Raw genomic sequence first — 12,163 nt, forward strand, 5'->3', positions numbered from 1 at the left:
TCAAAATGTAATGTTGATGATTATATATTATAGTTATATATATGTTGAAGAGAGAAATCCGTGTATACTAAAATTGTTTAGAAATTGAAAGTGAAATGAAAATGATTGTCAGTTGATGTTGTCGCACTAGAATGAGATTCATATTTGGTAAGTGTTTTGGGTTAAAAGCGATCCATAAACTTTTAAATAACATTTCAAAGTATAAAGTGTAAGTGTACTTTTATAATTTAGTTAAATTGACAATAATGACTTTCACTCACGTATCAAAGTAAATTTAGCTTAGAGGTAAAATGTTTGATCTTCTATATTTATAACAAATGTTGTACTAAAAGAAATAACGACTTTTGATTTTCATCTATTATTATTTAAGCTATGAAACAAATGTATTTCATGTGAGGCAAACAATCTCTATCATATATGTATGTGACAAAAAATTTGGCATATCTATCTTTATGCTAACATTTTTTTTAAAGAAAAAAAAAGTAACTCATCTAATATTTCTCAACTCAAAACTAAACAATCTATTTTAAATGTCCATTCTCTCGTTCAAAAATAAAAGAAAAAAATAAATAAAAGACTAAATATTCTTAGAATCATCTTATTGTCATATTGTCATTTTTTAGTCCTCACAAAATCTTAGTAAAATATAACTTTCTTAGAGCTTGATCCCTGCAGAGAATTTTCACCCGATCGCCATGGGAAATTAGGTAAAGACCGAGAATAAAATGGTGAGAGTGGAGAAGTCATCCTCGGCCTCACCTTTAGACATCTCTACTAACCAAATCCCACCAAACACTCCATAGTTAATCGATGAACAAGAATATGAGAAATTGTATTTTAGTTAACGTAAGGAGAAAAAAATCACTCACGTGTACACATTTTGATTCTTTCAATTTTCAAATATGTTTTAAGATGTACACATTAGAATTTTATTTCAATAATATTATGACAGACGTATATTCTAACGACTTTTTATATAGCATTATTATATACTTCATAATGACTTAACACATTAAAAAAGATACTATTGCATCAATTAAGTATATGAATTGAGTATCATAATTTTATCTTCCAAATTTCAAATATGGAAGCTAGAGAGTTATTTACCTATACTCTTGTTTTCCTTTTTTAGGAGCAATAGTGGCCAGTGGCCAATTTGACAAATTGTCATATATATATATATATATTTGAAAAGTTATGAAGAAAATGAAAATGAAGTAGAAAAGCAGATGAAAATGACTTGTTCCTAACATAGATAAAAAGGAAATCCATTTCTATTGGGGAAAGGAAAAAATGAGTAATAGAAATTGATTTAGAATGACTTTTGAGTGGTAATGCTTTTGAACAAAGCACTACTTTGTAAACCATTTTAAGATGCTCATTCACAGTGAGACTAATATAGTTTTGCATGTAAAGCGTTTTTTTTTTTTTTTTTTTTTTTTAATTTAATTTTATATTTATGGAGAAAAATACAGTAGTTAATTACTTATTCAAAAGTACTCGTTTAAAAATATAAAAAATTAAAAGTATAGATATCTTAATTTAGGGGTGGGCCTTTTTGCACAACAATAATTGATTATAAATTATAAACTTTATCTTGTTATCTACTTTTTCATTTTTTTATTTATGGATTTTTGAATGCTTTTAATACCCAGTTAAATTTTGAAAAAAACTTAGTTTTTATTTTATTTTAACTCTTGTAAGAAAGATTACCTCTCGTAAGAAAGATGACCGTAACGGACATATTTTTTACAAATGAAAAACAAAATAGTTAAGTTTAAATTTTCTCGGACATATTTTTTACAAATGAAAAACAAAATAGTTAAGTTTAAATTTTCAAATTTATATCTATTTAATCAAATGAGCTTTCAAAATATCTAATAGTTATATGTACATACTTTGTAAGCAACAAAGAGACATAGTCTTCTGATTTTTTTGTTTTTAGTTTTAGAAAAGCAAACTTATAAGCACTGGTATATCTTTAAATTTCTTGCTTCATTTTATACCTTTTGCCAATATTTTAAAAAACAAAGTTAAATTCTAAATACTAAAAAGTTGATTTTAAAAACTTGTTTGCTTTTTAGATTTAGCTAACAATTCAACTCATAATTATTGAAAAAATGTAAAACAATAAAAATTGAAGAGAAATTGTAAAAAATAAGTAAAACTATTTATAAAATATAACAAAAAAAAATCAATTGAATTACATAAAATTGAATGGTTTTACCATAATTCGTAAATAGCTTATACATATATATATATTTGAAATCTAATTTCTTTAAAAATACAAAAATAAAAAACAAAACAATAACTTACCAAACAATTAATAATTTCTTTTAACTTCCAACTTTGTGTTTGATAAATAAGTTACATATTCCCAATTTTAAAAGTTTGTCTATAAGATATAAATTGAAAATTTGTGTCTAATAAACGTTAAGGGGTTTTTGAACACCCTAGATTGAAATTTATATTTGTATGGAGTGTTTTGAGCCCAAATCGTAACACTTAACTAATTTCAAGAGTTTTTAATTAAAACTTTATTTTCCCTCGTTTCCATTTTGTACTATTTTAATTTTGTTATGCCCTCACTTTGACACGTAAAAGAAGGGACAAACACTTTGAAAAGAAGTAAAATTGGAAGTAGCTGCCCAACCCACATTTCATTTGACGACATCAATGAAATACAAAATAATTTACGATAAGATTGTAGAAATGCAGAAGTTATTTGAGTTTTTTTTAACATAACCACAACAAAAAAAAAATGCAAATTCATCTACGTTTGTACATACAAGGTTTTAGCTGAGGCCAATCAATATCTTTCCCCTCAGAAGTTTTCTCATCCTGCAAAGAAAAGAGGCTGAAGAATTATTAAATCCAATGGAAAACGAGCAGAAATACAACTAAAAAATAGTTTTTGAAAATTAAGCCTACAAACACATTTTCTCCCCTAAATTTGTTGCTTTGTTATATATTTTTATTATTTTTTCAAAAATCAAGCTAAAATTTAAAATTTTGTATATTTTTCCTTTTGAAGTTTGGTTAATAATTCAACACTTGTCCTTAAGAGATGCCAACTATTATAAGAAGATTGAGAAGAAATAGGCACAATTTGTAGATTAAGGTACTTGGAACATTTACAAACCTTTTTCTTGAAGTATAACAAAATAAACATCTTATTTGAGAAGTCCTGCCACATGATACTTATTAATTAGCACCAAGAAAGGAACAGATAATGCTAGCTAAATAACAGAAAATAAGTATTACCTTCAAAGCTGAGACGAAACCTAGCTCACAAACAGCCTTTATGAACTTTTTGGGGTCGGCTCCTCCATTGCTAGGGTCAAACCTGCTTTTAACTTCTGATATTAAAAGCCATCCACTGCATTTACAAACACAAAGTTTAGCTGCCACGTCATAGACAAGTTTTATCAGGCTAAAAAGCTTACAGAGAGCCAAAAATGGCTGACAAACCGTGGTTTAAGTACTCGTCGCGCTTCTGCCAAGTAACTTGCATAATTGACTCCCATAAGTGAAAGGCAAAAGACAGCAACATCCACAGATGCAGAGTCGAGAGGTGTCTGCCAGTGGCATAAACATTAACAAGCTTTTAGAGCTTTCTTTCTTACTTGAAGACAACAGCCAAGGAGTTTAATATAAATTTCATGAAAGACAAATGAAAGAAATGGTATGCAAATGCTCCAAATGGGCCTATCCAGTCATCAACAGCAGCGATTATTGAGTGAACATCATAGCAATGCCAATTACAACTCTTTGTATATAATATCATTTGAAAATTGCAACTATGAAATATAATAGATTTTACATTCACTTACTCTACTCTATAGCTGCCTCTAATAATGATTGTGATCGTTGACATTAATGTTATTGTATTTTTTTACCGGCGCTGAGTCAGCTTACATGCACTTCGACTAATCTCACGGGACAACCCGCTTGATCCTACAACATTTGAGTGTGAAGGAAACTTGTATAAAATTAATTCCTAGATAGATGGTCACCATGGATTGAACCCATGACCTCTTAGTTCATTACTAAGACTCTCATTTTTTTACCACTAGGTCAACCCATGATGGTTAACGTTAATTTAATTATACAAGCTATCATCCACTTTTATGTCCCTCCCTCCAATCACTAAGGGCAATTCACCAATGACTTATTCTCCCTAAATCACCAAATGTTGTGGGAGAAAAAAAAAAAGAAGAATGTAAAACCTTTCCAACAACCTGCTAGTTGTTAAGTTAACAAGTAGTAATAAGAGCTTTGGCCTAATAATAAAAATTTATAAGAAGGCAACAACGTCACCGGCAAGTGAATATCATTAGCAATGAATTGCTAACTTTCATTCAAGAAATGCAGATGTATGTCTCAATGCATTTTACGACATTAAATTCAAATACAGTGCACTTACATTTGACATATCACAAGCAATGACAGAAGGATCTTTTGAAACGAGATCAAATGAGAAAACTTTATTCTTCACATTCTTCGAAAGGCGTGCATCCCCTGAAATTAAATTTGAAGGAGAAAAAAAGAAAAGGAAAAAGGAGAAATAAGAATGAGGGCCATTAAAACTATCGAATACTTGATCAATAGTAAGTTAAAGAAATCAAGAGAAAAAGAGGTTTTTCCCTAAAGCTCACCACAGCCAAAATCAGCCACGATAAATGAGGGATCGTGCTCCTTCAGCCATTTTATGATTAAATTCACAGGAAGCTCAGGCCAATGTGTCATTTGCTCTTGATATCCTGTATGATACTAGCCATCAAAATGTTAGTTAACCCTAGTACTAGGCCATATAAATCAAATTCACCATCTAAAACTTCTTCAATGATCAATATATAGACCATATTCTAAAAGGCTACAGGCAGTCTTGAAACTTTTCCTATCAAAGACCTAGGGATATGAGGCATAACTGTAAGCCTCGAATTTAGTTTAAAACAATTCATAAATCCTAAACTGTGAATTAACACTTACACAAAAATTCTAAAAGGATGTCTTCAAACTCTCGCTATTAAATCATAAATAGGATTGACTTCTACTATAATCTTTGTATTCAATGCTATTAAAGTCACACTAGCAAAATTTGTACTAGTTCAAATTCTCATAACTCAAAAGCTTCTCATCATAGAACCTTGTCTCAAGATGTTAAGTCTAAAAATCCTTTTACAACATTGTATAAATAGAAAAAAGTTATATATCTACAAGAATGATGATTGTAACTTATAAGTCATTGGTAAAGTTACCTTTATTGAAAATATTTTGTCCCAAAGAGAGAGAGATTGAAACATGATCTTCTTCTCTGTTTGTGCGTGAAGAAACTAGTTCTAAAATAGTAACATCTAGTACATTTAGGAGGCAGGAACAGAGACAAAACTTACCACATCAAACAAAACCTTGTCTTCCTTGAAATAATTAAGCGCCTCTTCCCCTCTGAAACACAAAAGATAAAAATTAAGATCAATTGGCTTCAAATAATGTGGCTCTAAATATGAAGTAAATTAATAAAGTTTTAAGTATAAGATCCAAAAACAGAAGATGAGGTAACGAAAGAATAGAAGAAACAATCATTACGTGCAAGTATACAACTTCTCGTTAAGCATCCTGAAATGCCCTCCTGACAAACGAGCACGCATCTGCACCATTACCCAACAACAATGTATACAATTATAATTACAGTCCTCAAACTTCCCCCAGCAACAACTATTTAAAAAATGATGATAGTTTTCTAAAAGAAGTCGAACCTTATCAAGGAAACTAGACGAGCCGGAAACCCTCAGAGTTTTTTTGCCGTCGGAAGAAGCAGAAACAACGATATCTTGGCTAGTGGGCTCAGTAGCATCCGGTAAATTATTGGTAGAAACTTTGCTTTTGTTAGTTCCCCGACGCTTCGCTCTCTTCCGCTTTCTGCTTGAGCTGCCCTCATCCGCCATTGTTGAAACCTTGATGAAACAACTAGGGCGATTATTGAGTTAGGGATTGGGGTTTTAGCAAAACCTGCGTAAAAAGAAACCGAAGATGCGGTTCGATTGGACGCATATGGGAAGTCAACCAGATCGAACCGATTTTAATCGGTTTATTTTATTATCCACTCCGAAAGTCATAGAACACGAACCGGGTTCGGTCTGTTTCGATTTTTTCAAAGTGGTTTGTTCTTCTAGCTTCCACTCCGGTTTAGGTTTGTTCAATGAATTAATCAATTTTGATTTTAGATGATCTATTAGTGTACAAATTTTATATTTTATGTTATATGCAAATTTTAATGAAAAATAGCAAATTTTTATGAAATATTTATAATATAGCAAAATTTCATATTCTATGATAATAAACATAGATATGTTTCGAGGCAATAATAAAAGTCTATTAGTTCTTAACATAAACATAATCTAAAATTTTGCTATAGTTGATAAATTTTTAAATTTATCTTACTATTTTATTTTTCCTTGGCTAAGTTACTCAATTTGGTATTTGTTTTATATTTTTAAAATTGAAAAATTATCAAAAATATTAAAATTGATAAAATACTTACCCTCTAGCAATCAAATTTTATCTTTCACGGTTTTTTTTTTGAAAGCATATAAATACTTTAGAAAAAAAAAAAAGAAACATGTGAACATTTTTTGTAAGAATTATTTTTAAATATAGCATCATGAATAAAAATATTTACAAAATATCATAGTTTGTCTTCGATGAATCACGATAGACTGAAATAAAGTATTATTTATGTTTATTTCTACCATAATAGACAAATTGTGATATATTTGTAAATATTTTCAATATAATTTATTTATTTTTAATTGCATAGTCTAGATATGCCAAATACTATTAACAGAAGTGGACATCTTTTTTTCTTTTCTATTTGATCATTTGGATGAATGGTTTCCAAACTCAAACTTGATTTACCAAAATGAACATTAAAATGTGAGGTGGGTGATGATCAATAAGGAATATAGTGTTGGTGGGAATTGTTATGGATGAAAAAAAAATCTTAAAAGATGAAAAAGTGAAATATGTTACTTTGGTAGAGGAATAGCTAAAGGAACAAAAAGATAAATGACGTGGAAACAAGTTTTGTTGAACTTATATACGTCAGGATTATAATACTTCAATAATCTACAAGATACTCTCATCGTCTAGTACTCTTTTTAGTTATAAACAATTAAAAATAATCCGCTTCGGAAATGTATTTGGATCTAATGAATAAGGTCAAGCTCTTACTAGAAGTAATTGATCTCATATCAAATTATTAAATCTTCTTTAAATCTCTTATTCTATATACTCTTCATGTAATATCTAAAAAGTGGTAAATCGATGAGTTTGTAAAGAGATGATTAGTAAATTTGAATTTTCTTACCCACACAATAAATATTTTCTAAAAATAAAAGATATTTGAAAAGGATGAGTTAAAATAAGGAAAATAATTTATATTTCTAAATATAAAAGAAGATCTCTTATCTTTTTTAAATAAAAAGAAAAAAGATCCCAAAGATAAGGAAGATTCTTTAAAATATAAAAGAAATATTTCTTTAAATAAAAAGAAACTAATTCCATGTTTGACCAAAATGTAATGAGATTTTGCAATATTTTATAAATAGTTTTAATAGATAAAATATATCATCTTGCATTTATTTCTTGAAAAAAATGTTGATTGTATTGAAACAATTTTGATTTGCTCTTCAAAACAATTTTGATTTTTTGGAAAAATCAGAAACAAATTTGTTAAATTTAAAAAGGGGAAGAAATAAATATATTGAAGAAAAACAGAAACCCCTTGTTATTGTTTGCTTTTCCCCCCAATATATAATGTCTCTTTCTCCAAATAAGAAAACAAAGAAATGTTAGCTTTCACTGTCAAAAACTTGTTTTTGTTTTATTAAATCGACTAGTAATTTAGATGTTACATTAAAAAATAATATATTTCTATACCTATAGTATACACAAAAGGATGAAAGTGAAAAACTTTTTAGTACCCTTCTACTTTTTCATTAGAACGTTTTTTAGTCTTGATTTAACCAATACACCTCTCTAGCTAGTTCTTTCTCAACAAACTCAGATATAGACTATAGTCCAAGAAATCAATTTCTTCAAAGGTAAATTTTATCTAACGACATTCAACTTTACAAATAAATTTAAGAGTGACATGAATGAAAACATAAAACGCTATACTACCTTTGAAAGTGATGGAAAAAGAAAATCAAAATAACAACAAAACCAAAATACCAAAATATATAACATAATTCATCCTTTGTAATGAAAGATTTCTTTTCTAGTTTGACAAACAAACCATTTAAAATGAACCAAGGCAAACATAGTTTCATTAAATACACACATTACACATTGCATTTATTAAAGTTCAAGACTTCGTTTGAGATTGGTGTATTTTTTAAAATAGCTGTTTTCAATGTCGGTAAAATGAAGTAAAATAGTATTTGATAAATTTCAAACTTTTAAAAGAAAGTTTTTTCATTTGGTAAATAAATACAAATTTTTTTATTGTAGATATAGTAACTAAATTAGAGTTCTTATCAACTTTTCTTTGTCCATAATTTAAAATTTAAAATCATTGTTTTGTGTTATAAAACTTGTTAGTCATAGATTAACTTTAAATATTAAGAAAAATATTGTATTTAACTTATAAAAAATAGAAAATTGATTTAATTAGATGAAAATAGATAAACATATTTACAGTGGGTAGAAAAATCAATTTAATGTAAATAAATTATTTTTATTATTTTTTTTGATAAGAGACAAGTATATTCATATAACAAAAAAAAATAATAATAATAATAAAAATAATTTATTTACATTAAATTGAAAAATAATAAAAAATAATAAAAATATTATTTTTGAAAAAACCTCTAAATATAATATTCTTAAAGTATGAAATTGAAAATTAAATATTGATTAAAAAGTAAAGCTGATTTTAGGAGAATAATTCTGCTCTTAAAGTTCATTAAAATTGATTCTAACAGATTTAGTTTAAACAAACTTAAAAAGCGGTTAAGAACTTTTTCCAAATAGCTTTTTACGACTTGTAGCCTAAAACTACTTTTCTCTCGACATATTAACTTTACAAGTATAGATAAATGAAATAATTAATCATCTAACAAATATGATATTCCTAATTTGTATGAGTATTGAAAGAAACAAATAATTTTGATCCTTGAAAGCAATAGAGCTAAGACAACACACTCTCTAGTTTGTGCTTGGACCATCCCCTGTTAATATCATTTACTTTTATATTCCTAATTCATCGAAGTTCTTCATCTTTACCAATATCACCAAATCTACCACCAAAAAAAAAAGCAGTGCACAAACACTTTAATGCTTAAATATAAACATTATCATTTATACTTTACCCAGATCTCCTGTAGATGCTATAGGCAACAGCAACAGTGGCTACAGCTCCAACCACGGCGACAGCGGTAAGGATTTCACTTTGTTCCCATTTTCCTGTCCAGCAAGAAAATTTACTTGCTATCGTCGGGACTTGTTCATCGTTTGAAATTTCTTTCGGCTTTTCTTCGATGCTGCTACTTTTCCCTGAGCTTTCATCTCTGCAACAAGTGAATCCATTGCTGCCCTGGCAACAGCTTGCTACTGGTTCCACTTTGCTTTGATTGCCATTTTCTTGAATTTCAACCTTGTTTTCCTTGGTATCTTCTCCATTAGGAAGCTTTTGTTCACCTTCCTTCTGGACTTCCTCAGGATTTGTGCCCATTTGCCCTCTGGAATAGGAATTCCAATGTCAATTTAATGTTCTACTATTGGGTAAAAAAGATAAATGATGCATCAATGGCACTTTTAAATTCATAAACTGTTCTTAGGGTAGCTCTTCTAAATCAGTAACAATCAAGTGAAGATGATTGAGATAGCTATAGAGAAGCCAAAGTTCAGTCGACTAATACTAATGTAAACTTCAAAATTACCGAAAAACAACTAAACACTCAGCTGATTTGAGAAAGTGGGTAGCCCCTCTCAAATTTCACAACACCCCAAATAATATTCTACAATAGTGCCCCCACTCGTACCCACGCATTCTGCTGCTCACCATCCCCCTCGGAGATGGTGTTCCCTTCTATACCCTTCCTCACATACATCTTCACTATAGGAGGTCTCACAGTAGTCAATGGATATATTGCACTACCAATTTAGGCTATTATTGTGCGATGCAGAGAGTTAAAAGTGAAGCTGCAAGTCGGTTAAACATGAACGATGACTACTAGCAATAAGATGCCTACTCAAATATCTAATTGAGAAAATATATAGCTACAGTTTTAGAGCTCAAACGCTCAGGTCTACTCAAAGTTTGCCAAAGCAACAAAGAGAAGATAGAGGAGTTCATAACACCAAATCTGGAGAGGAATATGTTCATGATCAAAAACGTATGAGGAAAAAGTTGTTTATCGATACAAGATGTCTCTCCGACAAAATTATTGGGCGGACCAACAAAAAAGAATGCTCCATCCTTATAACTTCACTATCATTATTCTCAAACCAGCAAGTCCTAAATAAATTTAGCATCAAGTATGTGCACTAGAAAAGCACAAACCTCAAAAGTCTTTCCACGACTTTGCCCTTTGCAATGTGCTGTTCAAACAATTCAGGGAGATCTTCAGGAGTTACATATCCATACCTAAAACAAGAAAATTCAACCAACAAACATTTAACATACTCAGTTAAAGAGTTCGTTTTCCAGTAAATACGTTAAGCACCATATTGGCTTTGAAGAATCTTACCAATGACCGGTAGTTTTCCCATCCGCACCAGGTTGGTATATGATCAAGTTTCCGGCATACTTGTGACCTCCAATGTGTGAACATGGACTAACATAAACCTGATCCTTCAGTCCTCGTAATTCAATCTCTTCATCCAACTTTTGAACAAGAATGGGTCCACAGACACCACATCTCCGATCTCGACTAGCATGAACACAGACAAATACGTGCGAGCTGGTGAAAACCTCTGGCACTCCAGACGCCCAGGGTTTATTATTCACAAGCACATCATCAACAAATCCATCCACATCTGAATCTTTCAACCCACTATTATCATGAAATCAAAAAGGAAGAAAATGAAATTAAAAAATGTCTCAGAGACTCAAAACAGATTACATAGAACTTACGATCAAACGAATAACGAAAATGGAAATGAAAAGAACAACATATAGCAGCACAAATAACTGGTACACAGCATTCCAATATCTCCAAAACCAAACAGATTCATACCACGTCTAGGAAACTAGTAATTCGTTAGGATCACATTACTTAAGCGATAAGGAAGAAGGTCCTAAACTTCATTATCTACATGCCGATGGGAACCAAAGAAATTAAAGTCAACGTGAGAAGAAATAAAGATGAACAAAAAGATTTCATACTATTCAATTACAATATTCACTATATCCTTAAGAAATAACACAGCACATTCCTGTATATCTAACTGTTTCATTCCCCGGAATTTTTTCAACTAAACTAGATTCCATTAAATCCTCGAAATTTACCTGTATTTGATCATGTCGGGGAAAATCAACACATCTCCATACGAAAAACCAGTTTCATCCCGTCCCGAGAACATCGTCAGCTTCGTCTGAAAACAAAAATCAAATAAAATACGAAGTTAAAGACAAAAGCATCCAATCGAATCCATAAACTTCACCAAATCCAACAAAATCAAATTAAAAGAAAAAAACGCCAAATTCCGAAGAAACAGGGCTTTCAAATAACATCGATTCAATGAACGGAAACCTTGAGAGAGATATCATCCTTGCGCGCTTTGATAGCGGCAGAGAGGAGCTTAGGGAGAAGGTCGGAATCAGAAGATTCGAGATGCGAGGGCCAGGACTCAGGAGTTTTGTAGCAGAGAAATACATGGCGATCATAGGCGGTGACGGTGCCGGCGAGGTTGCTCTGATACATCTCCTCACGATGGAATCCATAGGTGTCGTCGTCGGCGGTGCCGGAAAGGGTGGAAAGGTTATCGGAGGCCATGGGAAGATGGAGAAAATGAGGTGAGAGATTGAGAAGAGAAAGAAAGAATGAAATAAAAAGAATGTGGAGGAAGAAAGTGAGTGGAGCGGGGAAGGAGAAGGGATTGGATGTCTTCGCGTACTTCAATCTCTCATATGGTGACGTTTTAATAGGCCTCCTTG

At 30.6% G+C, this 12,163-nt stretch overlaps 2 protein-coding genes across 2 annotated transcripts; both read right to left on the bottom strand.

Annotated features, from left to right (window-relative positions):
• Positions 1 to 2,629: 2,629 nt before the first annotated feature.
• Positions 2,630 to 6,010, bottom strand: LOC101221148 (ribosomal RNA-processing protein 8). Its single transcript, XM_004142738.3, has 9 exons — positions 5,760 to 6,010; positions 5,590 to 5,651; positions 5,397 to 5,448; positions 4,659 to 4,773; positions 4,427 to 4,521; positions 3,472 to 3,578; positions 3,265 to 3,379; positions 3,143 to 3,187; positions 2,630 to 2,841 (listed from the first exon to the last, which is right to left on the bottom strand). The coding sequence occupies exons 1-9, from the start codon at positions 5,946 to 5,948 to the stop codon at positions 2,770 to 2,772; spliced, it is 852 nt and encodes a 283-aa protein (XP_004142786.1). The 5' UTR covers positions 5,949 to 6,010; the 3' UTR covers positions 2,630 to 2,769.
• Positions 6,011 to 9,107: 3,097 nt separating this feature from the next.
• LOC101221386 (altered inheritance of mitochondria protein 32) lies at positions 9,108 to 12,163 on the bottom strand. The gene is made up of 5 exons (XM_004142739.3): positions 11,760 to 12,163; positions 11,516 to 11,601; positions 10,755 to 11,060; positions 10,568 to 10,651; positions 9,108 to 9,743 (listed from the first exon to the last, which is right to left on the bottom strand). Exons 1-5 carry the CDS (start codon positions 12,000 to 12,002, stop codon positions 9,371 to 9,373), a joined length of 1,092 nt encoding a protein of 363 aa, XP_004142787.1. The 5' UTR covers positions 12,003 to 12,163; the 3' UTR covers positions 9,108 to 9,370.

This window comes from Cucumis sativus, chromosome 5, assembly GCF_000004075.3.
Source record: "Cucumis sativus cultivar 9930 chromosome 5, Cucumber_9930_V3, whole genome shotgun sequence".
NCBI lineage: Eukaryota > Viridiplantae > Streptophyta > Magnoliopsida > Cucurbitales > Cucurbitaceae > Cucumis > Cucumis sativus.

Bases quoted from the DNA above. Each gene is read 5' to 3' on its own strand.
- LOC101221148 (XM_004142738.3), bottom strand. From the start codon at position 5,948: ATGGCGGATGAGGGCAGCTCAAGCAGAAAGCGGAAGAGAGCGAAGCGT. The intron at 3,579-4,426 runs GTAAGTGCACTG...TGCCACTGGCAG, and splicing joins TTGCTTGTGATATGTCAAAT to ACACCTCTCGACTCTGCATC. The intron at 3,380-3,471 runs GTTTGTCAGCCA...TTGTAAATGCAG, and splicing joins CGACGAGTACTTAAACCACG to TGGATGGCTTTTAATATCAG.
- LOC101221386 (XM_004142739.3), bottom strand. From the start codon at position 12,002: ATGGCCTCCGATAACCTTTCCACCCTTTCCGGCACCGCCGACGACGAC. The intron at 11,602-11,759 runs GTTTCCGTTCAT...TTTTGTTTTCAG, and splicing joins AGGATGATATCTCTCTCAAG to ACGAAGCTGACGATGTTCTC. The intron at 10,652-10,754 runs GTAAGATTCTTC...TTCTTGTTTTAG, and splicing joins GGGAAAACTACCGGTCATTG to GTATGGATATGTAACTCCTG.